This window comes from Simochromis diagramma, unplaced genomic scaffold (genome assembly GCF_900408965.1).
Source record: "Simochromis diagramma unplaced genomic scaffold, fSimDia1.1 OVJJ01000091.1, whole genome shotgun sequence".
NCBI classification, from domain to species: Eukaryota; Metazoa; Chordata; class Actinopteri; order Cichliformes; family Cichlidae; genus Simochromis; species Simochromis diagramma.
Window position 1 is genome coordinate 1268002 of NW_024386901.1, and position 27752 is coordinate 1295753.

General features: G+C 41.3%; 1 protein-coding gene across 1 annotated transcript in view; it reads left to right on the forward strand.

Annotated features, from left to right (window-relative positions):
* Positions 1 to 3084: 3084 nt before the first annotated feature.
* lats2 (large tumor suppressor kinase 2) overlaps positions 3085 to 27752 on the forward strand; it is a 29895-nt gene continuing 5227 nt past the window's right edge. The window contains exons 1-7 of the mRNA XM_040034657.1: positions 3085 to 3395; positions 10280 to 11039; positions 23757 to 23889; positions 23997 to 25594; positions 26318 to 26545; positions 26753 to 27107; positions 27497 to 27679. Of these exons, the coding sequence (XP_039890591.1) occupies positions 10680 to 11039; positions 23757 to 23889; positions 23997 to 25594; positions 26318 to 26545; positions 26753 to 27107; positions 27497 to 27679 (2857 nt within the window). The 5' untranslated portion in view covers positions 3085 to 3395; positions 10280 to 10679. The remainder of the gene's footprint in view (positions 3396 to 10279; positions 11040 to 23756; positions 23890 to 23996; positions 25595 to 26317; positions 26546 to 26752; positions 27108 to 27496; positions 27680 to 27752) is intronic.

The following is a 27752-nucleotide window of genomic DNA, read 5'->3' on the forward strand; positions in this document are numbered from 1 at the left end:
TGGACTGCACTTCTTGCTGTCCCTCTGTGTCTATGTGTCGACACTACATCATGACTACAGCAAATAGATTTATACTTTTCCACTATAATACTAACTTTCAATCTATGTCACTCCTTGTGATCTGGGTCAGTTTATACTTAGCAATAGGACCATTTCTCCAAATACAGAAACCACATTTCTGAGATGTGATGTCATTAAGTTATGCACCTCCCCTCACAAAGAATGGCTGACTTGCAAGAATTTATTTTGTTTAGGCTTTGGGTGAAAACTGTGAGTAAAACCCTTATGAAATATGTCTTTATTAGCTACTTGTAAATGCTGAAGTATACACTGCAGTTTGGGTAATGCATTTCCACTGATCCCACATCTCTGACTGTTAAGTGTGTCTTCCCCATCCCTGACTGTAGTTACTAGATTACATCCATCTGCTGCAGAGAAGTGGCATGTTGCTTAAACCTTTTTTTAATTTTTATTTATTTTTTTGTTGCTTCCCTGCATCTAAATCAGGAAGTGTGCACATAGGAATATGCATAGAAAGAGGTTAAAATAACAGAAATGCCAGACAAAGTAGTACACCGTAGTACTCCTCGGCCACAGTGTCTTCTCTCTGTTCACAGTGCAGGGACAGAAATGTCCTGTGGTTTGTGAAGAAGTACTGGTTGTAAACTCATCGTTTTTGGCATAGTCACATTTTTGTAAGCCAGGTACTTTTTATAGCAAGAGTACAGTCAGCTGTGATGATTAGCTACAAGTTGGCAATTCGAGCACATCTTGGAATGGCAGATGTCTTCAATGTCTTCATCAGCAGTGATTTGCTGGTTTTGCAGGTTTAAACAATAATAGTAATGATGATGTTGATGAACAGAAAATTAGACTTTAGCTTGAGCTGTATACAGTGATTAACAATGATGTCCTTTTTTACTGAGCCACGTGTTTAGGTAATTATTAATTTTCCCAAAGTAGTTAAAGCTCCCTATTTAATACAAAAATCTCAAAAGAATCATCTTTTGTGTTGGTGCAGAAGTAAACAGTATTGCTGACATGCTGTTGAGCCTGAAGAAACACATTGTTAGATGAGTACATCAGCTACATTTAACATGTGGATTCATTCTCACTGGTTTGTCCTCTCCTGTGGGAGACTGTGACAGGCTTTGGTCCATGAGCACGAGCCACAGCAGTAGTTATGATACAAGGCTGCGGGTTATTTCCAGAAAGGTTACCCAGCAACTGAAATTTTGATCTTTTTAAAGGGTTTGACCTTTCAGTAATGTAGACACACCAACTGAAAAGTTTATACTGATATACAGTATATCTGCATTTTTTTTTTTAATTTGAAGATAACCCCTCTGATTATTGAATTACATATTTTAGTAGTGCTGCTTTGCTGGTGCCTTAGTTTGTAAAGCTGTTCCAGATCAGCCCATATTTTCTACAGATATTTATTTTGACATCATGCACTATTCTTTGGACTTTTTCCTGGTTTGGTCCCTAAGCCAGATGTGCATGATGAGTCAGCATCTGTAGTCAACAAGGTCTAAATGTGTGTTCCCATTGTTTTGTTGTTTGTTTGTTTTTAAGGTACATCATTCTTGTGTGCTCAACCTTCTGCCAAAACTAATCTAAAGTCACTACACTTATACTTATGTTTTCTCCTAAGGTTTGAGGGGCTACAATACAATTGGCTCAGGGCCCAAAAATGAATTGGGAATGCTCCAATAACAAAGACTACACTTAAGTTCAGGTGCTGGGCTTTAACAGGTGATGCTTCATAATCGGTGTTAGGTTCAGAATGTGCCTTCTGTTCTCAGACCCCTGGATATCCCAGACAACAGATGCTTGTCTGTCTTTTCTGACTGGTCATGTTTTGGTTGACACTATTGCTCTGGGGCTTCCATAAGGACATCTAGCCACAGTATTTAGTCCACTTGCCTGCTTTTCTCCCCTTCAATTAGCCATGGTGTTTGGCACCGCTGATGCTCTAAACAAACTATAAAAATCAAGTTAATTAGCAGTACTATGGGTTGATATATTTCTTCAGCAGTGCATGTACTTTGGATGAACACATGCTTCATTTTTTTTTTTTTTTTAAATCAAGTCTTTGACTGAGTAGACTGTATCTGCAGACCTTGCTTGCTCTTTCATGGAGGGAGCAAAAAGCCCCCTTTTTTGACTGATTAAAATAGTCTTACAGGCTGGTTTAAATGGTGTTTGCCCGTTCCTAAGGTAGTGAGTGCCGCTGGAGGACTGTTATCAAGCAAGGCCAAATACCAGTATTAATAGTAGTTAAAAGGCTTTGTGAAATGACTGTTGGTTTATTCTGTCTGTATTTAGTTCTTACATGCATAAGAACAAAGTCAATACTTCCTATTTGATGTTTTTCCTGCTCTAAAATAAAAGAGCTTCTAGGTTGACATGTATGAAAGAAGTTTATAAACTCATGTTCTCACACTACATTGCTGTTTGACATTATTGTTACGGACGCATGTGCTTCCATGATGTGTAAACTCCTGAAGGTTTCCTGTTTAGTTTCTCTTTTAATATAGCTCCTGTGACTGAAAAAATAAAGTTGTGGAATTGCATCAGCTTACTCAGTACCCAAGAGTCGCCGTTATGTTATTCTGTGTGTACGTGTAAAATATTGAAGCTCTGTGCTGTACGTGTTGTCCTGTGATAACTGACATTATTATAACGTTTTATTTGCTTTCACACTGAGTCATTGGTAAAAACTATTTCCAAGGCCGGAGAGGGGTGACTGAGTAATGTAATGTGCAGATATACTTTATTTATCAAAGGGAAAAATGCTTGGAGGAAGCTCCGCCTGTGAATATTTCAGAGGAAGGAAATCAAGACGTCTCACTCCGTTGCTTTTTGCAGTCACTGCAGCGGTGAAAACCACAGCTCGTTACTACTCGCTATTGCACTGACAGCGTAAACTAGAACCCCACAGTTCTGTTTCTATACTTAACTCGTTATTAAAATCAAAAGTAAAACTTACTGATGCACTTCAACAAAAAAAGATTTGTACGACGCCGAATACACAAAAACATTTTTAATTTTAATTTGTTCGCAAACGGTAATAGCACCTAGCTAACAACGTGAACGGAGTGAACGGCAGTTGCCTAATAGACGATCTTCAGGTCCGCTGACGTGCGTTGGTCCGTCACGTGACCTGAGGAATGTTAACAATGCAGTGAGTGTCCAACTTTGTGCTGAAGTTCTGATCCTGCCTGGAGTTTGGGGAGAAAATGGAGGCTCATTTCATCATATTTACCCACTGAGCTAGGTGTACGCGTTCAACAACCGAGAACCGGACTCTTTAACGAAAAAAAAAAAGTTGCCGTTTAACGGAATTTATTCTCTTCATATTGAGTTATTCTCGCCACTTCTATCACATGGTAAGTTGAGAGTTGCTTTTTTTGGGAGGGGAGTGGTGGTGGTGTGACTTATTTCCACGACTTGTTGCTGAGCAAAACGTTCCGTTATGGGTGTGTTATATAGCGAGGCTTATGGAAAACGAAATTGAAGTTTCTGTATGTTTGAGCCTCTTTGGAGCTTACAGGACTGCCTCCATTTTTTCTCTCTCCCTGCATTGGAATGTGTTGCTGCTCTCAGCCCCCAACTCAAGCCTGGGATATTGCTGAGAAGGCCCCAGCGCTTTAAAACAGGGCTCTCCGGACCTTTATGCCTATACAAATATCACTGTACACTAGTTTTAAAGCTTTGGTGCAAATGTGGGAATTCAATTTAAGGGTTTAGTCTATGTTTAAATGTCTGTTTATTTGTGTACATTTAAAGTAACTGCATCTTATTTGGGCATCCTAACTTGTGCCTCTTCTGAAGACCACTAACAGTAACAGAAGCTATGCTTTGTAGATGCTGTTAGTCAGAAGATCCTGCATTCATTTCACTGTTTAAAGTGAGCGAACAGATTCATAGTTAATAAGAACTGAGCTTAATAAAATAATTCATAACAGGTCAGAATATTTTTTTTATATTGTATCTGAAAATGAAAATGGAGTCATCTGATTTGATTCTGTCATTTTCACTTCTCTCAGGGCCTGCATAGTTTGGCCCTGATGCAACAGTGCGTTTCATTCAGGTGTACTGGTACCACACTACTATCCACAAAACACACTCACGCACACTCTTTCTTTCTGCTTGACACACTTCTGTCTGTCCAGACAGTCCAGCGCTTTGATTAGTTCAGCAGTGACAGCAGACCTGGGTGATGCAAACCAAAGTCACATGTTTTAAATGGACGCTTGATGTTCATGCCTGTCTGTGTCCTGTAACAGGGGGGTCACATTTTCAAACAGTCAGACCAGTTTCACTCAGACTAGGGTGGCGCAGCAGTGTGGTGTCATGCACGTCAGAGGTATCTGTCAAAAAGGAACCACTGGGATACAAACAGATGCTTTGGTGGTGATGTTGTCAACACAGTGGATTGTAAGAAGTATGCAGGGATTATCACATGTTATTACTACTACCATATTGTTTTAAAGGGACAAATGTACAAAAGTGGGCTACATGCACACAAAAACAATATAGATGAGTAGATGACTCGAAAGGCTACAGGGAAAACATATAGGTTTGATTTTGGGGTTGAGCTGCAGTACATCAGATACACACAGAAAGAGCCAAATTGTTTCCCTCTTATATACACACACTTGCACTCTCACAGCTGCAGCCAGTTTCCATCAACTGTTGTCCCTGCCTGCACATTTGTGATGTGTCCTGCAACGTTAACTGAGTCGGTCCCACCCACCTCTACCCCCTGTCTTACTCCACCCAAAGCTTAGTTGTTGGCCAGCTTTGCCCATTAGGAAGTTGTGTTCTTTCCTCCACCTCCGCCTCCTCTTGCTTCGTAATTTCCCAAACACAGCAGAGATATGACCGTCCACATTCTCTCAGATCCATCAGGCAGGTTAGAGGCAATCTTATTAATATTAACCTGCCAGCTGCTCGCGTTGCTCAGTATTCTGTGGGGTCCAAGATTGCAGAATGCATGCTTTCCCAATTTAGCATCACAGTGGGCAGCTTTGTTTTTGGTGAGACCAAAAAGAAAGCTGTGGTATAGTGTGCTAAAGTTTGTTATGAACAACACATGTCCACGAAGACATAACCTGAAACATGCGTTTCAAGTGTCACATGTGCCATTAAAAGTCAAAAAGTCCAAAAGCATGAAGTTTAAGTCATCTTAGGTTTAGGGTTAGGTCAAAGAAGGAGTAAGGTTCAGTGATGGGGGTGGTTATGTGTAGAGCATTGTTTTGGGCAGTCATGTCTTTTTTTTTTTCTTACAGATTTGTAGTTATAGACAGATACTGTCCGTGTAGTTTGTGTTTTGGGTTATTTTGGTCAGCGTACTACCCCGTGATTGAGCTGCGGTATTTTACTTGTACTTACTTGTGGAAAGGAATGCTCATTGCTTGGACACGACGCCTGAAGCATCGCAGGAATGGAGGCAAGAGATCTCGGAGATGGGGCAACATTTATGGAGCTTGGCCCCATGTTACCCCACCACCCAGCAGTGTAAAAAGAAAAAGCATGTTTTTGTCTATGCAAAGTTTGATCTGTACAAACAGTGAGGGCTGTGTCCTCCTTAAATGGCCCAAAGGGATGGAGACTGCTAGAGAGGAGGAGCAGGAGGAGGAGGAGATTGGGGATGCAGTTCAAGAGCTTTTAATGTTTGGAAGCTTTTTCCTCTGCAGCTGCTTGGTAGTAACGCTGAGGGATGTAAGATTAAGATAATATTGTTAAGAATGTATTTTTAATTATCTAAATATAGAATATCACAGCACTGGGTGGATTCTGTTTGGCATTGCCTAAGACCAAAACTTGACTTGTAAATTGTAGTTTTGTGTGTTTTCTTTTGAAGGTATTCTTTTGTACTTCTACACAGACACACAGGAGTCTCTGGGATAGTGTAAGAATTCAGTATGATGCATCACCATCGCTTCAAAGTTTTCAGACTATATTACTTTATCAGTGAATCAAAGCTGTGGCACGTTTGAAACTGATGGAAACATCTGGATGTTTAATTTGGTATCTGCAAACACTTTCTTTAAATTGAAGTCATTTGCTGCTTTAAAAGATCTCTGTTGGCAGCTATAGTAAGTACAAAAAGAAGTTGTGGTCATGATATCTCAGAGACAAATGTTAATGGTGTTTGAGGAGGAAAAAATTAGAATCCACCCGATGCTCAACTGGCTACTTTAAGACATTCAATAAAACATTTTAGGTTGTTAAAAAAGATGTATGCCATCGAAATACTCCCTCAAGTTTTATACATAAATGTTAGTTATATAAAAATTGGAACATTTGGGGGTGGGGGGTGGGAATGAAATGCTCTGGGAATACTACCGCGATCCTGAGATAACATCAGCCGGGGAAACTTGTAGTAAATCAGCTCAACCAGAAAACTCCAAAAATCCAATACTGCACATACTTCGCTATCTGCTCTCTGCTAATTGAGAACAAACTCAGTCTCAGTCATGAGTAAAAATAGGACGTAACCTTCTTGAATCTACAAAATAAAAAAAATAGGTGGCTGCCTGGTAATTGTGGATTGTTTCACATTCTGTGGCTGGTTTTAAATAAACACATGTATATAATAATAGTAATAACTAATTTTGATAACTTTTCATCTTACTAGATAAAAACCATAAAACCCATATTGACATGGAACCATATTGAAAAACTCTTGAAATGTATCATTGTTTAATATTGAGGGCAGCTGTGGCTACAACTGTAGCTGCCTCCACCAGTGTGTGAATGTGTGTGTGAATGGGTGGATGACTGGGTGTGTAAAGTGCTTTGGGGTCCCTAGGAGGGACTAGTAAAAGCGCTATACAAATACAGGCCATTTACCATTTGACATCATTTAATCTGTGCTTAAATTTGAGGGTAGAATTGTGACGTCTCTGATTTGTCCGTTAGAATAAAAAGCAATTTTGTCGCCCTTTTTTTTTTTTTTTTTTTTTTTTTGTTAAATTTGAATTTGAAGTAGTTGTGCGGCTAGCATAATGATTCACATTTAGAAAGCACACAAACAGCAGGTCTTCTCGTGATGTAATGTTGTTACGAGCTCATAATAACTCACCAACAGTGACACGTTCGGCTCTGTGTCCGTGTCTGTTGACTGTAATAGTACGATGACCTGCTGATCTCCTTGGTCTGTGGGAGGAGAAATAATCACTGGTCTTGGTCAGACTGCTGCAGAAAGTCGCTTTTTCCCCTCTCAATCCATCATGCTGTACGTTATTTAATGAAAGCCCTTAGGTATTTGTTAATACGTAAGCATGTGGTGAACATAACTCATTCCTTGTTTATGCATATAGACAGGAAGGTTGTCTGCAGCTTCTCTTCAGGTCTGTGTAGATCAAGTACAGAAAATGTTCTCATTAACAAAATAACTATTTTATTTAGGCAAAGAGGAAAATTGCCCATAAGTAATTTTTCCTTTTCAGGATAATTGTCAGGTGTAATTCAATACCTGCCAAGAAGACTTTTTGAAATAGAACCCAATCAATTGAAAGATGTTTGCTTCACAAAATGGTTGGAATTGCAGACATGAGTTGAAAACCACAGCCATGTCGAAACCTGCCAGAAGAGGATTGTATCTAGCAGTTTTTCAGTGCTGGTGAGATTGGTATCTGGAGACCTGGCATTGCTTCTCTAAAACTATTTGAAGCCTGTGAGCTTCTCAGTTAGACAGGAAACCCGGCTGCCTGTCAGCTTCAGGGTCTCTCCTCTGCAGAGGTAATGCTATGCCAAGTAAGGCGAGATTTACTCACGTGGAACCAACAGAAAAGAAAGACCGAGGCAAACACATTCAAGTTCGTTAACTTTTAACGGTTTGATTTGATATATAAGCTCTTAACTCAGCTGATATGGTTCATAAATTGACTAATGTGAGACATAAGTATGATATTAATCAAATCTAGTATTGCCAAATGGTCTTGACCTCTTTAATATGATTCAAGTCAGGTCTACTGTGCTATTGTACAGTATTTGTGATTAGATGAGAATAGGGCTGTTCGATATAACGATATATATTGGATGACGATATAAGACGTCTATCATTTCATTTTACACTATCGTTTGTTTCGTGGTGTCGCAAAATAAACTGTTTACGGCAATATTTTTTCATGGTTTTGATGGTCACTGTAGTGGCTATATTAATTTCTTAAAGTTCTCTCTTTCTCTTATATTTAATATAACCACACTACGGACGGACAAGCGCCTGTTTTTATAATAATAATAATAATAATAATGGATTGGATTTATATAGCGCTTTTCAAGGCACCCAAAGCGCTTTACAATGCCACTATTCATTCACTCTCACATTCACACACTGGTGGAGGCAAGCTACAGTTGAAGCCACAGCTGCCCTGGGGCAGACTGACAGAAGTGAGGCTGCCATATCGCGCCATCGGCCCCTCTGGCCAACACCAGTAGGCAAGTAGGGTAAAGTGTCTTGCCCAAGGACACAACGACCAGGACAGAGAGCCCGGGGATCGAACCGGCGACCTTCCGGTTACAGATGCGATTCCCAACCCCCTGAGCCACGGTCGCGTTGTCGTTAGCAACAACGACAGTAGGGGTGGGGGGAAAAATCGATACTGTGTAGTATCGTGATATTTTGTTTGCTAATAATGTATCGATACAGGGACAACAGAAATCGATATTTTGTTACAAAAAAAGTTTTTGTGCTCTGACTTCAGAGCATGTTGATCAGCTCCTTTTTCTGAGCAAGAATCCTGACATTCCTTCACTGTCCAAATGTGTTTAACTTTTTTTTGGCAGCAATAAACATGACAGTTTACTTATTTTAATTTAAGACATGTTTTATTTTAATTAAGTTTAAAACTTTTTTATTTAATGTAAAATTATATTTTGTTTTAATTTACTTTCAAATTCTTCAGTTGCTGAATGGGCTGCATAGTTTTCTTAAATTGCATAGTTCAGAATAGCTATAATTGTACCAGATGGTTGCATTCAGTTAAGTTGGACTAGACTGTAATACAAACCGTTCAGTTTGTCAACAATAAAACTGACTGAAATGAGAGAAAGACTGAGTGCGAGACTTTGATATTAGATAAAATGAATATTGATAAAGTTTACCTTTATGTACAGAATCTGAATATCGCAGATATTTAAAAAAAAAAAATCGCAATAATATCGTATCGTGCATTAAGTATTGTGATAATATCGTATCGTGGGATGTATGGTGATTCCCACCTCTAAACGACAGTAACACCATCGCGTGTCCGCTTGTTTATGTTCCACATAAACCTTTCACAATAAAGCTCAAGATCCTGTTGAGACTTTTCAAAATAAACTGAATCACGTGAAATAGCAGATTATTTACGGATGAGAATTAAAAAAGCCGCCAGGTGCTAAAAAATAAACCTTAGACTCAACGTTAGAACAGGCTTTTCCCCGCAGCACGCCGTGTGATAAATACTCACAAAGAAAACGGCGGCCGTTACAACTTATGTCTAAAAATGTATCGTTTCATGCATCGGATAAAACACTCGACTCCAGGTACATGACGCGCAGCTGGAAACACTTCACGCAAGTCGAGCTGCCCGAGATTCACATAATTTACAGAAAATGTTACATTTTTGTGATTTATATCGTTATCGGACGATAGAATTCTTATATCGGGATATGAGATTTTGGTCATATCGCACAGCCCTAGATGAGATGAGAAGCTTGTAAAGTTGAGGCTCTGGACAGAAAGCCCATCTGCACTGGCGGAGTAACCTTCTTGCGGAGCATGGTCTTCTAGATAAGATTGTCAGGCAGTGTCATATGTAAGATCACAGAGGAGCATAAAAGGCAGAGGCGCTGATGCAGGGAGGGTCGGACATTTGTGTTGACCCCATGTTCTCAGATGGGTGTTTACCGATGACCAAGTATCGGCGTTGACAGGAGCTGAATTGTTCAATCATAGCTATGCATTGATGGGGTGGGGGGCAGGTGGTGTTTTTTAACCTCTAGCATTCCTGGATTATGCATAAAAGTATGTGAGAGTACATATGCAGTGCTGATAGTCAATTTGACCTCCAAAAGGTCTAACTGGCTCCACAAGGATTACTTCACTTTATATTGGTGCAGAACAGCTTACTTTTGTGTGGTATCTTGTGATCTCACATTTCTAAAGTTGTTAACAGTTTTTTACTGTATGTGCTTTGAGTTTTAGAAAATCTAGATAAAATTGAATGGGATATGGAAGCCCAGTCTTCATGCTCTAACTTCATTTCTTCACCCACAGGCGCAGATTGGCATCATCATCGTTTGGCTCCACGATGCCCTTGTGACCAGCTGCATTTCCTGGAATAAGCTGGAACCTGAGCCTTGAAAATCACACCATGTAATGCCTATAGTATTCCTGCCTCACCTTCATCCACCGCAGCGGGAGCAGGAATCAAAAGCAGAAAGCGAGATAGAAAAAAATTAGGGACATAGAGTAGGGATCATAAAACCTGTGCCTCCAATCTGTGCTCTTGGAGGCTTTTTATCTATTTAGGTCAGCAAGCTTAAAGGGAATCTTTCGTAGGGTTGTAGGGCAGTGAGTGCCAGTTTGTGTGTGTGTGTGTGAGTGTGTTCTTGTGTGTGCTTCTGTGTGCGTGTTTCCCTTTTTAGAGTAGGTGCCTGCCCTGGGCACTGTGGCCATGAGGCCCAAGACTTTCCCCGCAGCCCCGTATGTGGGAAACACACGGCAAAGGCTTCAAGAGATCAAGGAGGGCCTGAAGCAGCCGGCCAAGCTGGTGAGCCAGGCTTTACATGGCAGTAGCTCCAGGAATGAGGGAGGCAAAGGGGCAGACTCCAAGAGCGGGAAAGACACAACCAGCCGACAGCAGCAGCTCAGACCCCCGCAGAAGTTCAACAACTACCAGAATGCGCTGCGGGAAATCCGCAAGTCCCTCAAGCCCTTTGAATCCGGCTCAACCTCCGGATCAGGACACCCAGCAGGCGCCGGGGAGGTGAACCGGCAGATGCTGCAGGAGTTGGTGAACGCTGGTTGTGACAAGGTGAGTTTTAGAGATAGGGAGTGTTTCCAGCGGCAGTATATGATCTTGCTATGGGAGCAGATGGGTGATTCTGTCGTGCAATTGTCTTACCTTAACAAACTGTTTAGTATCAGTAGTATGTTAATGCATTGCACGCAGTGTTGTAAATCAGTCTGCTTTAAGGTGACATTAAGTTACTAGAATTCAGCTGGATTTCTTTTTTTATCACCCCCCCAAAAAACAAACAAACAAAAAAAAAAAAACTTCAGTCTTAGCGAAATAACTTCAGTTTTACCTGAATCTATGATCTTCTCAAGACCAGACGTATTGGTTGAATAAATGTGCTAAATTTGTGAAACAATCACGAGACTCCCTTAAACAGTTTTGAATATGTTAGTCATTGGTGTCATCAGTGTCGGTTCCCACCATTCCCACTTGACTTAGATGTTCAAACCCACTTTTTTCTGTCAGTCAGGAATTTCTAGAGGAAGCTTTCAGGGATGCTTTGTGCTCTTAGATAAAATACAATGCACAGTCTGCTTAGCTAAGTGTATAGTGCCTCGGTTATGTAACACTGGGCTGATTGTTAAAACACCAGGTGGATTTCCTAAACGGGCTCTGTCCCACTTAAGAAATGCAAGTACTCCATCAGAAGTCTGGTCAGGGTGAGGAGAGAGTGTTTCCATGGGAAGTGAGGAGTCCAGTTCAAGCTTTTTCACCCAAGTCACTCAGTAAAGCTTCTTATTTTTTAGACATATTTTTATTTTACATTTTAAAGATTTCTTTGGAAAGAGAGAGATGAGCTTTGGGGGGATTAAGCCAGATGATTACATCACAGCGCATCATCACAAAATACAGTGAGTCCAGATTTGCTACATGTGTGGTTAAAGAGTTTGAGGATGAGCCCTGTGATTGAGCACGGTATGTGAAGAATGCGCCACTCAAGCCCATACACAACATGTGAAGGGAAAAGAGTTGGGAGAATGCCCCATGCAGCCAAATCGATTTCAGCTTATCACAGCCAAACATCCCCTGTATGTCAGGTATTCGCTGATAGCGGGACCTTTGCTCTGTATTTTGTTTCGATGTGTGATACATTAGAGTTAAACTGGGCACAGCAATTCATTTGTCTGTTCGTCTCTTACCTGTTTCACTGGTCCGCTAATGTCAGTTTTGTAACTATACTGTGATAATTGTTATGGTGTAAGGCTGCACATTTGGCTAATCCTTCTTACCTAACTTATTAGCCGCTACATTTTTTGTTGCCTGTTTTGTTTCTAGTTTTGAGAAACCAAATCCATCAAGTTTGTTTATTTGTCTTGAAATATTCATGTGACATCTTAGTTTTTAGTAACACATCAGATTCCATGTTTTGGCTGAGGACAGAAGACAGACACCTGGACTCCAGCTGAAAACTATTGAGCTTGATCATACAATATGGACCTCAAAGGTCTGAAAAAATGTTATTATAAGAGTTTCCTTTATTATTTTCGTTCCTTGACAAAAAAAATACTTAAGATTATAAAATGTGTATATCTTGGGTCCTGACTAGAACATATCCTAAAGGTGTCCACCTCCTAATGCACTGAGTTCTGAACTGCAGGCCTCTCAGCACATTTAAACTGATGCACCTTATCTTTTGGGTTGTTTGAGGTTGCTGCTAATTCCTTACATAATTCACATGGCAGTTGTTGATGTCATGAAAGTGTGACATTGGGTGTGTGTTTGTATCTTAAACCTAAATTTAGTAGTTCTTTCTCAGGAACTACTAAAATAACTAATACCCCACAAGGCTACAGTGGTCTGTAGAGAAAATCTCACTCCACAACTGAGTCCATGATGTTTACAGAAACTTCAGGTTTTAGGTTCCTTGGTTGGATGCCCAACAGGATGGCAGGAATGCCTCACATATTTTCATTGGCGAGTATGTTCTAAACTACAAGAGGGAAATGTTCATTAAGGTGATATGGCACTCGTACTGAGAACATTTATTCAAGCAGAACTTTGAGTTGAGATGCTGTTATAGGCTCCTCAACTAGATTTTAGAAGAAAAATATGATATATTCAAGTAGTCTCCCATTAAAGATTACCCGAGTCATTCAGACCACTACTACCACTCTCTTTTGTTGGAACTACTGTCGTGGTTTGATAGGAGTTCCAACAAAACAGATATTAACCCCCTTTAATTTTCACTAAGTTATTAAAAATCATCCAAGATTCCATCAGCTCAGATTTATTTGCTTTAACTACATCTTGCAAACAATACTTTGAAATTATTGGCTACCTATTAAAGCAGGTAATAGTTAGCCTAAACTGCTGCCTTTCTTGGATGCTTAGAAGTGTGTTGGCTGGCATGTGGCAATGGCTAATTCAAAAGGACCAAAGGGATTACCACAACATCAGGAGCACGTTAATGGGGGTAAAGCACAAATATTTAGGCATTAAGGAATGAATCCCTTTCAGGCTTGACTAGATTATTTAGTTGCTGATGTTTTGAGGTACATTTTAGATTTTCTCAAGCAGACTCTGTAAGTCAAGTTGAACTCAAAACCTTTACCTGGATGTTGTTACATAAGTTCACTTTTAATTACACAGCACCAAATCACATTAACAGTCTCTTCAAGGTGATTTGAGGTGACACATTTTAAATTAAATTGTTGATTTAACAGGGAGGCAGTGAAGTGATGTTAATATGGGAGAAATCTAAACTCTCTTTCTAGTCCCTGTCAGGACTCCAGCTGCAGTATTTTGGATCAACTGAAGGCTTTTCAGAGACTTCTTATGACAGTCAGATAATCATGTATTATAATAATTAAGCCTAGAAGTAATAAATGCATAAACTAGTTTTTCAGCATCACACAGAGACAGGATCTTTTTAATTGTGAGATATTGTGCAAATGCAAGAAAGAGTTTTTCATGTTTGTTTAATATACACGATGAAGTACATATCTGGGTCAAAAAACGACTCCAAAATCCCTCACAGTGTTCCTGGAGGCCAAAATAGCACCATCAGGTTACAATAACGTCAGTTTTCCCTGAATCTAGAAGCAAGCAGGTCTTTATATCTTTAAGAAATTCCTGCGGTTTAACTGATTGGTGTGTGTCATCTAGCTCCATGGATAGATAAAGCTGGGTATCATCTGCATAGCAACAAAAATGGATGCTGTGGGTTTGAATAATAGTGCCTAAAGTGAGCATGTATTATATAAATAGAATTGGTCTTAGCGTGGAAGCCTGTGGAACTATAATTAACCTTGGTACTTCAGAATACTCAAAATCTGAAAGTCTTTTAGAGTGACTTATCTTTTGCTTACATTGAAAACACTGAAGTATACAGGATTCCTTGTTCTGCTAAAACAAACAATTTCAATGGGCTTAAAATATGAGCTAGCTATTAGCTGGGTATCTAAACCATCAATGTCACATGCTGTCACCAACAAAAAAAGCCTAAATTGTCTTTGGGGTTTTTTTGTGGTAGTGGTGGTGGTGGGTCTGAACATGCACATATATAGAAAAGTTATTTTGGACGCTATCACAAAAAACACTGACGGGCTACTGCAGTCCTGCCTAGATGACCATTGCTACCACCATTTTGCACTGTGGGCCCAGTCAATACAAACAGGAAGTGAACATTCAATGGCAGCAGGGTGGAACAGTTCCTTCTGCTGCAGCCAAGTCACCACCCAGCATGTCGCCTCTCCTCTCCTACTCTTCCTCTGTCTCTGGTCTGTCTGTCAGACACTGTGAATACAAAAAACAGAGAGACTCGCAGAAATGTACAGAAACAAGTCAAAGTAAAATCAAGTTGAAGTAAAATCAGTAATGATATACCTTTAAAGACAGGTAATTTGAGCTTGGAGCATAGTTTCGGCTGTCACACTGAGAACACGTGCTACTAAAAAAAACCCACAGTGTGAGGACACGTGCATGACATTCAATATGGATTAGAGAATTTGAATGTCATATCTAAAAACAATCTGTTTAAAGGATTTCGTCTGGTGAATATTAAATATTATTAAATATTGTACCACCAGTTGTTAAAATTCACCATATTCCATCCTTACAAAGGGATTGTAAAGTATCTTTGAATGAATTTGCACACTTGGAAGACTGTTGCTTCTTCACATTTGGTTTGTGTCCCCTGACACTCATAACCACCCTCGAATATTAAGCAGCGACAGATTCCGATTGAGCAGCTGTTTTGCACCACCTAATCCTGAGTTGAAGCAGACATTAGCAGAGTTGTTGCCTGACTGACTGCCCACATTCACATGTTGTGTGGGTGAATGTTTGCAGCACTTTTTCACATCAGAAATTTTAGTACATTGTGTTAGGAAAAGTAGAAGCCATTAATGATGCCTCAGTAACATTAAGTGTCTTTACATGTATGCTTTTTCTGCTGTGAAAAACCTTTAACCACATATTAAGTATAAACTGCAGTGTCTCATTGCTTGTGCACACATACTACTGCTTTGTTTGTTTGCATCATTAATAAGCCATAAGTACTGCTCTATTTTGAATTGAGCTGCTAAGCTCCTCCCCTCTACTCCTATTTTCTTTTTCCATATTTTTTTCAGGTCAGCTCTTATCAACTAGTGTTGTCTTTCTTCTCCTTCTGTTCATCTCTCATGTCTTTTCCAGCGACAAATTACATAGCTATGTGGCTCGTTACATAATAATATTTTTTTTTAATAGGCGGAAATGTTTTGGAGGGGGATCGAGGGTGGGGGAGGAATGCAAGGCATTGAGATGAAATGGAATGAAAGGAAATAAGGGGGCGGGGCGGGGGGCTACATTCTTCGATTTTTGTTTTTCTCCTCTAAACTTCTAGGCCATCCTCACAGGCCTTTTCCTGTGTCTGGGAACTGGCTAAGCATATTAACGTCTGAGAAAACATACATGATAGTGTTTATGTTGTGATGAGGCCAGCAATAGAATAGGATAGAATAGAATAGAATAATCCTTTAATTGTCCCACAAGGGGAAATTTGGTTGTAACAGCAGCCAGAAAGACACATATACAACAAACAGTACACAGGACACAGAACAGAAAATACACAATTTTTCTTACATATTTACATATGGTTACTATAAACAGAGTACTGTACAGTTATTAAATTAAATAAAAATAACTACAGATAAGAGGCAAACCAGGTTGTAGTGCGAATCGGTTGATTAAATTATTGCAGTTACAGCGCAGGTGTAAACATCTATGATTGTTGGGAGCAGTTTTGATTGTACAGTCTGACAGCTGCAGGGAGGAAGGACCTGCGGAAACGCAAGACGTGACTTGGATGCAGTGTGGCTTGTGTTTGTGATGTTAGGGTAGACAAAAAAAGGCTCTCCTCAGCTAGCACTGTAATAATGACTGTAAGAAAGGCGTCTCTCGGCTTAAATGTTGTGGTGCATTTGTTGTGTCTGCTAAGCAGTTTTTTGCATGATGGAACAGGACAGAATTATTTTCTTTTACAGCCCTCAATGCAAAAATGAGGCATGGACGCCTCTCTCCCCATGTCCCATCTGCACTGCACTCCAAAATATCTCCCATGTGGCTTAGATTTGAAGGGTCTTGCACTGCAGTGTGTCTCAGAAATGGGTTAAAATGATAATTAAAATTCCCAAATCACCATAGTGCAGGGAAAAACAGTGTTTGTTTGTGCTTGTTCTGTCAATGTGTCACAGCAGGTTGTGTGTCTCCGTCTAGTTTGTAGGCTGGTGATTATGCGTTTGGATAACTCGGCGGCCTGCGGCCTGCAACCATTATGACAGGGGTGCAAATGTGGCCTGGATATTTTCAACTGAGAGAGAAAAGGAGCGAGATGGGAGAGAGCCCATCCAGATTGCAAATAGCTTGAATTCTTGCTTCCTGAGCTGAGGAATGTGAGCAACGAACATCTGTCGCCATGACAGCCAGGGTCACCAGGCCCGCCTCTGCTTAACGCACACACTCACACATACACAAACATAGAGCATTGTTAAACAGAGGAATATCCAAAAAAGCAGAGTACTGCTGTATTGAGGGTTCAGCATATCCCACTTTCTCTGTCTCACAGCTGTTTAAGTTTCAATTATTGTTGTATTCAATATTTTGGCTTATTAAAAAACAGTTTTACATGATTTAGAAGCTACATTTTTTTTGAAGAAATGGAGATGACTGTGGATAAGGAAACACCTTTAATGGGTTTCACCACTTATCATTCTGAATGTTATTCTTTTCCTTCATCTGTTCATCCATCCGGTTGTCCTTATCAGGGTTGTGGCAGGGCTGGAGGCTGGAGGTGAGAGGCGGAGTACAACCTGGACGGGTCTCAAATCTTATACAGGACAAACATAGAGACACAGACGACCATTCACACCTAAGAGCAATTTAGAGTCACCCATTAACCTCACCCCACTTAGTGCATCTCTTTGTGGGAGGATGCCGTACCCGGAGAGAACCCACGCAAACATGGAGAGAACTTGCAAACTCCACTCAGAAAGGCCCCGCCCAGATGGTGGAGTCGAACTCTTTCTTGCTGTGAGGAAACAGCGCTAACCGCACAATAAATATTATCAAGATTTTTAAACTTTTCATGGCCAAGATTTACAAAAAATTTATTTTTTATTCAATTTGACCCCAAATGAGTGAGTAAAAACTCAGCAGGAAGATATTTACAGAAGTCAAACACTGTTTTCCCAAACACTTCTATATAGGCTGGAAATGTTTTTACAGCCGCAGCTATCACCATCTGGTGGCCTTCATATTAAATAGCTCTCTTCCCCAGCATGTCTTTTGTCCTGTCTCCCTCCCCTCACCCCCAACTGGTCACGACAGATAGCTGACCCTCCCTGAGCCTGGCTCTGTTGGAGGTTTCTTCCTGTTAAAAGGGAGTTTTTCCTTCTTACTGTCGCTAAGTGCTTGTTCATAGGAGGTGCTCTGATTGTAGGGGTGTTGTCTGTATTACTGTTAGATCTTTATCCTACAATATAAAGCACCCAGGATACTGTTGTTGTGATTTGGCACTTTATAAAAAAAAAAAGAAAGAAAGAAATTGAAAGCAGGTTTAAGGCACTTACGCTTTAGCCTTACTTTTCCAATCCAGAAGCTTCATCCATGTTTTATCATGTGCACGGTCCTGTGTAGAAATAAGCTGAATGCATTGGAGACCTTTGAAGAGCAGCTGCCATCTCCATGTCATCTGACTGTTCACCGTATTTAAGTGCAGCTGTTTAAAACGCCTTAAAGGCACTGGGTCATTTCTTCTAGGTTGATTTGAGAATATCCCAAACTTTACTACCACTGAACTTGTCTAAGGTTTTCTAAAATGTTGGAAACCCCACACCTTCCCTGGTTGTAAGAAAGGGAACATGTTCTGCATGTTCTGTAACTGATGATAATGCATTCGCACCCACTCAAGGAAAGAGGCAAACACTCAACATTTTGATTTCTATATCTCTTTTCCACTTGTCACTCCATAATTGTGTCCATTTCTGTGCCTATAACTAAGAGAAATACTAACTTTATCTCCTTCCTGGAGAGAAAAAGAGAATGTTTAAAGAAAAAGTCCTACATGAGAAAAGTGCGCAAGGTAGAAAGACTGAAGGGAGAAGGGTAAAAAGTGACATTACTGGGCGGCTCTGGCAGCCAACGCTCTCTGCTGGCTATGCAGGAATGTAACACACACACATACACAGGAAACAAAGTATAAACATTGGTGTGTGTGTGGTCAGTTTTAAGCTAAGGCACATAAAGTTATGTGCATGCAAAGGGAGGAGACACAGAAAAGGAGGTTTGTGCACGTTGCATCCAGTAGTGTTATTTATACACACATATACAGAGATGAATGCCGTACACAAACACACAATACCGTGGGCATAGAAAGTGTGTCGCCTTGGCATTTCCTGGCTTTCAAAGACATCCGTGCCCACAGTTACTGCATGGTCCCATTTTTAAGCCATTTAGTATGTTTGATTTAGGTTACTCCTGACAAATAAAGGCAGCCAGTCTTTCTGAGAAACCGCAGAAAGTAGGGTCACAAAATGGCTCCTCGGGGATAAAACTTTTCTCATCTGCTCATTTCCTTCCTTCCATTCAGACAAAGCCGTATTTTGTTGCTTCTGATGTTCGATTACACGCTTTTCCTTTGTTTTATGTTCTGAGAAAATGCCTCCAGTGTTCCCTTAATGTGTTTAGTGTCAGTGACAACCATGACAAGTCTGAGTCTGAGTGTTACATATAGATAGATTATATAGCATGTTTCAAACAAGGACAGCATTCAAAGGACTTTAGATGAGATGTACATTTCGAACAATATTTAAAACAAATTATTAATAACAAAGAAAATTGAGGGTGGTCGGATTAAGCATATGTTAAAATGACAGCAGAGTTATTTAAATACGACTCGTGATTGGCTAAAGGCTTAAATGACAAATTGTCACAACATCATAGTTAAAATATATTCAAAAACCAACTTTACATCTATGGCACAGTCTTTTAGTTGAGTCGTTCAGCATTGTGTCATTTCAACCAAAGGAAGTATTTCATTAGCCTTTATCATCAGGTGTAAAGGGGAGAGGACGCACTTGCTATTCCTTCATGTTGTCAGTGGGGGCGCCTGCTCTGCTCTGAGACGTCTGACTTCACATGTCTTTGCACTGAGATCATATGTCATTTGAGGGGACTTTAGTCATCTAGGTGTGGATTGCTCTCTCGGAGAAGGAAGGAGAAATTTTTGTTTTCTCAGATTTTCTCAGATTTTTGTCCCACTTGTTTGCATATTTACGGTTATGAAGGCCATGTTAAGTTCACGACGATAAATCATCATCATCTTTTACGTTGAAAGCTGTCATCAGGAGGGATTTTAAAAAACCCTGATGTTACCCTGCAATCAGCAAGTACACAACTGAGACGTTATAAATGTAGGGATTTGCTTGTTGAAATGCTGCTACTGATGATGATCTTGTGGTATCATTGGTTTCTTTAAAATTACGTATTGAGGTGCAGAGGATTTGCGTTTCCAAACCGGGCGTAGCGTGAGCGACATTGGGATGATACTATTCAAGCCCTGCTGGGGGTTAACTGAAGCCGATTAAACAAACAAGATAATAACTGTATAATGGGCAACCTCTGACTGAAAAAGCAGTGTATCAGTAACAGATATCGTGTTTAACAAGTGGGTTGGGTGCTTGCATGTGTGCACATTTAATCACTCTAGATTGTATCAGCTTTTCGAGTAATTGCTTTACTGGAATTTTAGGTCATTTTTTCTGCATGACAAATGAAATCATGACTGTTCAGAAATGCAAGACTTACATTAGAAACCTAAGCAAAGAAAGGCACTAATTTTTTCCCCACTACTTTCACATCTTTTCTTTATGTCCATCCTCCTTGGCATAGATAATTATGGAGAAACATTCTACCACTTCTTGAGATAATTGGTTTTTTTGTCTTTGCTGGAGAGTTATCTTGCTTCACCTATCTGTTTATAATACTCCAGAGCTATTATAATCATTGAACATTGGGTTTAGGTCAGTTCAGTTAATCTTTTTTCCATCTTGCGAGGTGCTGCGAGTGTCCTTAGGCTCATTGTCATGTTGGATCTTTTGCCAGGCTACTGGTCAGTGTTCTTGTACATCCTCAGGTATTCACAGTGCCATTTACAGATGTAAAAAAGTGTCAGGGCCACTCCCAGTTTTCATCATTATTTTTTTCTCGTGTTCTTTAGGCAGTTTTTTTTCCTCTCTTAAACGCCATCCTTAAAAGTTAATATCATGCAGCGTCAATGTCACAGAAACTCTGATATTCGATGATAAGCCCAGTGCTAAGTCTGAAACACGTGCCCATGTCTTGTAAAGACTTAGGTGTGCAAACACTGTCTGTGACATCACTTTAAAATAGAATAGAAAAGAATAGGATAGAATTCAACTTTATTGTCATTGCACATGTCACAAGTAGGGCTGCCACGATTTGTCGACTAGTCACGATTACGTCGACTATCAAAATCGTCGACGACTGATTTAATAGTCGACGTGTCGTTTGAAGCTTTGTAAGATCGCAAAAGACGCAGAAGTAGCAGGATTTAAGAGTGTAATAACGGACTGAAACAGAAGATGGCAGCACTGCATGTACAAGGATGCCAGCTGCCGTTAAACCCCGAAGAAGAAGAAGCAGCTGTGTCCCAGAATTCATAGCGCGGCCCAGCTTAGTTTCCAACAATGGCGGTAGCTAGTTAGTTTTAATATTACTCTTATTATTCTTTCTGGGTCACAAAATAAACGTTTAACATATTTTCAGGCGAGAATGTAACTGTGTAAACCTCAAATATCGGTTCAGTTTATCAGGACACCACATATTTTCAAAAGCGCTCCGACGTTTTCGGAGATGTCTGTTACCCACTAGCTCGATAGCTAGCCGGGGGCTAGGTCACTAGCGCCGTGAGAAACCGGACTCCCAGCAAATTGTTTTCAAACCCACCGCCGTCTTTCGCGACTCAGGTTAAATATATATGAGTCACTTAGATAAATTAAAAATGTTGTTGTTTGGCTTTTTTTTTTTTTTTTTTAGTATTTTATTTGTTCCTGAGTAAATCGGTTTGGCTGAGATTAAAGTTAGAGTTTTTACACAGCTGAATAAACGTAAAGCAGACAGCTGATTATCAGAAGTGTGAGATGCTGGAGAATATACTCCGGTGTCCTGTTTATATTTTAGATAGCAAGGAGTTTATTAAACTTTACCGAAACAATCTGCAAATTTCATTAAAATTGAATAAACTATCATCTTGTCTTTATTTTTAGTTAGCACCTTAAAAGCTTAAAGCTGTAAGCTAATGATAGTTATATAAGAGCAGATGCTGCTGGTGCAATAAGCTGTAGTTTTACGTCCAGTGGATGATGATCTGATTAGTCGACTAATCGCATAAATAATCGGTGACTAGTCGACTATCAAAATAATCGTTTGTGGCAGCCCTAGTCACAAGTACAAGGTAACGAAATGCAGTTGGCATATTGACCAAGGCAGACACCCTTAGTGAATCTCTGGCTTGTTCTGTACTCCAGCTACTGCTGCAACTGATTTTTAGATTGTCTGGCCAAGGGACCAGTGAGCACTCACAAAAATTGCCACTCCTCCTACAGGATTGGTCAGAATTCAATCACACCTACACACAATGATCATGGGTCTGAAATGAAACTTTGCTCAAGGTCAAGCTCGTATGTGTTGTTTTATGGGCAGTAACCTGTGAAATGTGAAGTGGATGAGCTGCGATATCACTGATATTCTGGTTAGTTGGTCCTCGTGTTTCCCTTTTCATCTTTAAAGTCTCGCACTGGGATTTTTTCCAGTATCATAGGATCCCCATAGGCCATAAATTGAGAAAGTTCAGGTCATTCTCTAACTGCCTTTATGCATTAAAGCAAATTGTCAGCCATTCATGTGTATAGTTTTCTTTCATTTATTAAATAGTTTGTGCACAGGGTCAGTGACCACAGGTCTGTTTGATTTTACTGCATTACGTTTCTACACTGGGGCCTGGATTTTGAGTAATGTTATTTAAGGAAACACTCTGTTCCAGCTTAGATGTGATGCAGATATTGAGAGGTGATGCAGTTTGGAATCTTTAATTCAATCATTGTGGGTTTCTACCCTCTAAATCAAAGTCCGAGCAGAGAACCATTTAAGAAGTCCCGCTTGAATGTGATAGAAGAACCAAGAGAATGATTGGCATTGTTGCCATAGACTGGAGCAGAATTCTCTGCTTGTTCCCTCCTCCGCATTTTTCCTGCAGTGTCTCAATTGTAAATTACACGGCAACTGATGAATAGAAAATGCCAAAGTGGTTAACCAGCATTTTTCACATTGGTGACCTACATACCGTTGGTTTTTATAGTGACCCACCTGTCTGAGCACACGTCTCCAGGCCTGGGATTAACTCTGCGCGCCCCACCTGTGAGGAAGGGAGAAAAGCCAGGAAAAAAAGGTTTTAAATGAAAAAGGTGACATATGTCATAACAGCCAGTCTTATTCAAATGTAATTTTTAAACCAACAGAAATAAACCAAACCTGGGTAGGAAGACCAAACGAACTCTAAGATGTAAAATATGACATTGTGGTTTAAAATAGCGGTAAGAGATGTAAGGGTTATTCAGCTGGTTTGAAATGAAACTGAGGCATACATAAACTGTATTAGAAGAAATTCTTACTGGTCATTCCCAGTGAAGCTGCTCTGTTAGTGCCTCTGAACACAGGACCACACCCTGCTGCACTGCGACTATGAATCATACACATAAAAAAATTTCCCCAAATACAAATGATCATGCAGCAGAAGGATAAATGTCCAAGTTGAAAGAGTTTTCTTTGAATATGGCAAAGTGTATATTCACTATCAGTCTTTTCATTTCTAAAAATTCAGTTTGTGTGTGTGTGAGAAACTGTGTTTGCTTTAAATCTGTCTCACTGCAAAATACAAAAACCAGTAACTAATTTGTGAGTGACTTTCAGCCCCCTACTGTTTTTGCATGTTGTCTGGCAGAGGAAATCACTGGTATGTGACCCTAAGTGGAGAGGATGCAGGTGCTTGAGCACCTACTAGGACTGTTGTGTGTGTGTGTGTGTGTGTGTGTGTGTGTGTGTGTGTGTGTGTGTGTGTGTGTGTGTGTGTGTGTGTGTGTGTGTGTGTGTGTGTGTGTGTGTGTGTGTGTGTGTGTGTGTGTGTGTGTGCGCGCGCGCGCGTTTTTAATGTTTGCATGTCTACATTCTTCACAGGAGATGGCGATACGGGCGCTGAAGCAGACGGGCAGCAGGAACATTGAAGCAGCTTTAGAGTACATCAGCAAGATGAGTTACCTCGACCCTCGGAATGAGCTCATCGTTCGTGTCATCAAGCAAACTTCCCCAGGTATGAATACAGCCTCATGTGAGCAAATTGACTTGGCTAGTAGATTTTAGTTTCTCTTCACTACATATATTTAAACGATAACAAAAAGTTCCTCCTGCACCTTCTAGGAAAAGCTGGCATGCCAAATTCAATGGACCACCGGCCTGCATTGGAGGCTTCAGGTGAAGCAGGTGCCATGCCTCCGTATCATCAACTGGGGAATTCTATGTATGACGGGGCAAAAGGTTATGGCCCTGAGGGTGAGATGCCCAGACCATATATGAATGCTCCACCTGTTATGAACTACATGATGCCCCCATCTGGTGCAGCACAGGTCACTGGAATGGGAAACCCATTGGGTCGGCCTCCCAGTATGGGTACCTATCCATCTGTTATGGCCACCCAGAGCAACCCAGGCAACACTATGTACCCCCCAGGGGCACAGCAGAAGGGCTACCCTGGCAGTATGGAGCAGCATGGGCCTATGATGAGCTACAATGTCCCTGGCCAGCCTTTACAGCTCCAGCCACAACCACCAGGTGGCCCTGTCCCAGGCCCACACTATGACTACAGCCATGCCAGGACACACATGATGGAGTCTGCAGGCTATGGAGTCAAGAGGACCCCTTCCTTCCAAAACAAGATGCCACCGCCCCCCATGTCACCCACAGATAATTATGTCAATATGCAAGGGAAAGGAGGCATGGGTCAGAATGGGCCAGCGGGAGGAGGTGGAGGATATCCTGCTAACCTGTACCTCGCCCCTCACTCTCACCCTCGACAGGCCAGCCCCACCTCACACCAAGTCCACATGATGTCCCGTTCCCCAGGTGCTGTGGCCATGGTCCCTGACTTCTCAGATCTGCCCCAGGGCTTGATGACACCTTCTAGGGCCAGCCTCAACTTGGACCTCTATGAGCACCCCTGGGCAGGGCCGCCAGGTCCTGAAGGGGCCCCTCAGTCCAGACAGCCACAGCCCCAGGGCCCATTCAGAGGTGAAGTGCGTGTCCCCAGCAGAACTAACTCCTTTAACAGTCGCTCTGCAGGCCCAAATGCTGTCCGGCCTGGGATGGCTGCACCACCTGCTAATGGGAAACAGGAGCCTTCTTTGGGCCCTCCTAATACCATCACAGCTGTAACATCCCCACCCATCCAACAGCCTGTCAAGAGTATCCGTGTAATGAGGCCAGAACCTAAGACAGCTGTGGGACCATGTCACCCTGGCTGGATGACTGCTCAGGCCCAGGATGCATCAGAGCCTCTGCCCTACATGCCAGAAGAAACATACCCGCTCGAGCCTGCTCAGGAGCCACGCTGTCCACCACCACCCTACCCCAAAAACCTCCTAATGTCTGGGACGGCGGGTGAGACAGGGGCCCTGGAAGGAGCTGCAGGTGTGTGTGGAGCTCAGGACCTCAACAACCCTGCTGCAAGAAGTACTCACAGTGGCAGCGGAGGGAGTGGAAAGGCTGAGGAGAGCCAGCCAGTGAAAGAGAAGACAAAGATGGGGAAGGGAGAAAAAACAGTGAAAGACAAGAAGCAGATCCAGACATCCCCTGTTCCCGTGAGGAAAAATGGACAAGATGAGGAAAAGAGGGAGTCACGTATCAAAAGCTACTCACCTTTTGCCTTCAAGTTCTACATGGAGCAGCACATAGAGAATGTGATGAAGACCTACCACCAGAAACTCAACCGCAGGCTTCAGCTGGAACAGGAGATGTCCAAGGTAAGACAAGATGAACATTTTTCATCCTGCACTGCATTAGATAAGTAAAATGTAGAATGTATATAATAGAAGCAAATGATTTACTGTGAAGATTAGGCTGTCTTGAACAATCTCTGAGTATTTACAAATTCATTTCAAAGTATATTTAAAGAAACCTAAGTTGATGATAAAAAAATCATAAAAAATCCCATCAGTGTGGTTTGGGAAATGCTCAGGATTCAAGATTGAAGAAAATTTTTAATGCCTAAAAAATGACCAGTAAAGCCTTCAGGTTTTTAGGTGAGAACTATGATGGGCACAGAGAAGTGACGTACAAGAGCTTGTCATGCCAACAATTCTCCCTCAAGACTTTGCTGTAGACAGTAAGATCTTTGTCTCGAAATGACTTCTCATTTGTGTTTGATGTGTTTGTCCTGAATCAGAACTTTGGCCTCTGCATTTAAAATGTATTTATTTATTTTTGCTGTGACCTAAAGGCATGCTTAGAATAGAAAAAAACACCACAGTCAGACCCAGACAGTTAAGTCATGTAATGAGTTAAACAAGCAGTAAAGGTCAAGTCACTGAATTCAGCTCAAGCCTCATTCCTTGGTCATTATTAATCAGTGTTGAAAAATGATCTCATCCTTAAACTATTTCTAAGGCTGCTTTTGAAGAGGTTGCATAGCCGTTATGTCCTCCCTTTACTGATCCTCTTCAACCTCTCTTCTTCTTCCTGTCCAGGCCGGCCTTTCCGAAGCAGAGCAAGAACAAATGAGGAAGATGCTGTACCAGAAAGAGTCCAACTATAACAGGCTACGCCGTGCCAAAATGGACAAGTCCATGTTTGTCAAAATCAAGACGCTGGGCATAGGTGCTTTTGGCGAAGTATGTCTTACACGTAAAGTCGACACTGGTGCACTTTATGCCATGAAAACACTGCGCAAGAAAGATGTCCTTAATCGTAACCAGGTGAGTTTATGCATTTTTATTGCTTTACTACACTCCTTTTGCCTTTTGAGTTCTGGCCTGTGCATTTTCACCAGGTGTATAAAAGTATTTACACATTTTTTTCTATGTTTGTAGAACAGCGGTTCAACACATTTGTGTCTTTGTGGACACTACTGATTGTGATAAGATGTTATGCAACAGGCTAAATCAGGATTATCGTTAACGCAGGTGGCTCACGTGAAGGCAGAGCGCGATATCCTGGCGGAAGCGGACAACGAGTGGGTGGTGCGTCTCTACTACTCCTTCCAAGACCGTGACAGCCTCTACTTCGTCATGGACTACATCCCCGGCGGAGACATGATGAGCTTGCTCATCCGAATGGGGGTCTTCCCCGAACTTCTGGCACGCTTCTATGTGGCAGAGCTGACACTAGCCATCGAGAGCGTACACAAGATGGGCTTTATTCACCGCGACATCAAGCCAGACAACATCCTCATTGACCTGGATGGACATATCAAGCTGACAGATTTTGGTTTGTGCACAGGCTTCCGCTGGACACACAACTCCAAGTACTACCAGAAGGGTAAGACACTTTTATCTGAATATACAGACATACAAATACATGCTCCCTCAACTACGAAGACACCGTGTGTGGATTTAGTGTGTTGATGTTTGTGACATGCGCAAATACAGACATGCACACAATTTTCGTTGGACTCTTGTACAACTCATGCTTGGTGATTTCTAATAGAGAGAGTTCAGGTTTTGATTGTGTTTTCTCAAACATTGTGTTCAGGGAAAATTAAATGAACATGTAGGTGCATTCAGACTTTACAGGTACCAAATTTGAGCAGTTGCCAAGAGTACTGTCAGTTGTCCAGGTTGTTAAATTTGAATTTCACCAGGCAATGTGGTATGTGGTCCTTCTCTTTGTGGGGTTTTAAAACATCTGCTCTCACCTTCTGTCTTCAGGGAGCCACATTAGACAAGACAGCATGGAGCCCAGTGATTTCTGGGACGATGTATCCAACTGCCGGTGTGGCGACCGGCTGATGACCCTGGAGCAACGCGCCAACCGACAGCACCAACGCTGCTTGGCACACTCCCTGGTGGGGACGCCCAACTACATCGCCCCCGAGGTGCTCCTGCGCAAAGGTGTGTGAGAATAAAAAGCATAATTACTGCACAGTATCTGATGACTGACACACCTTTGATTGTACTGGATGTT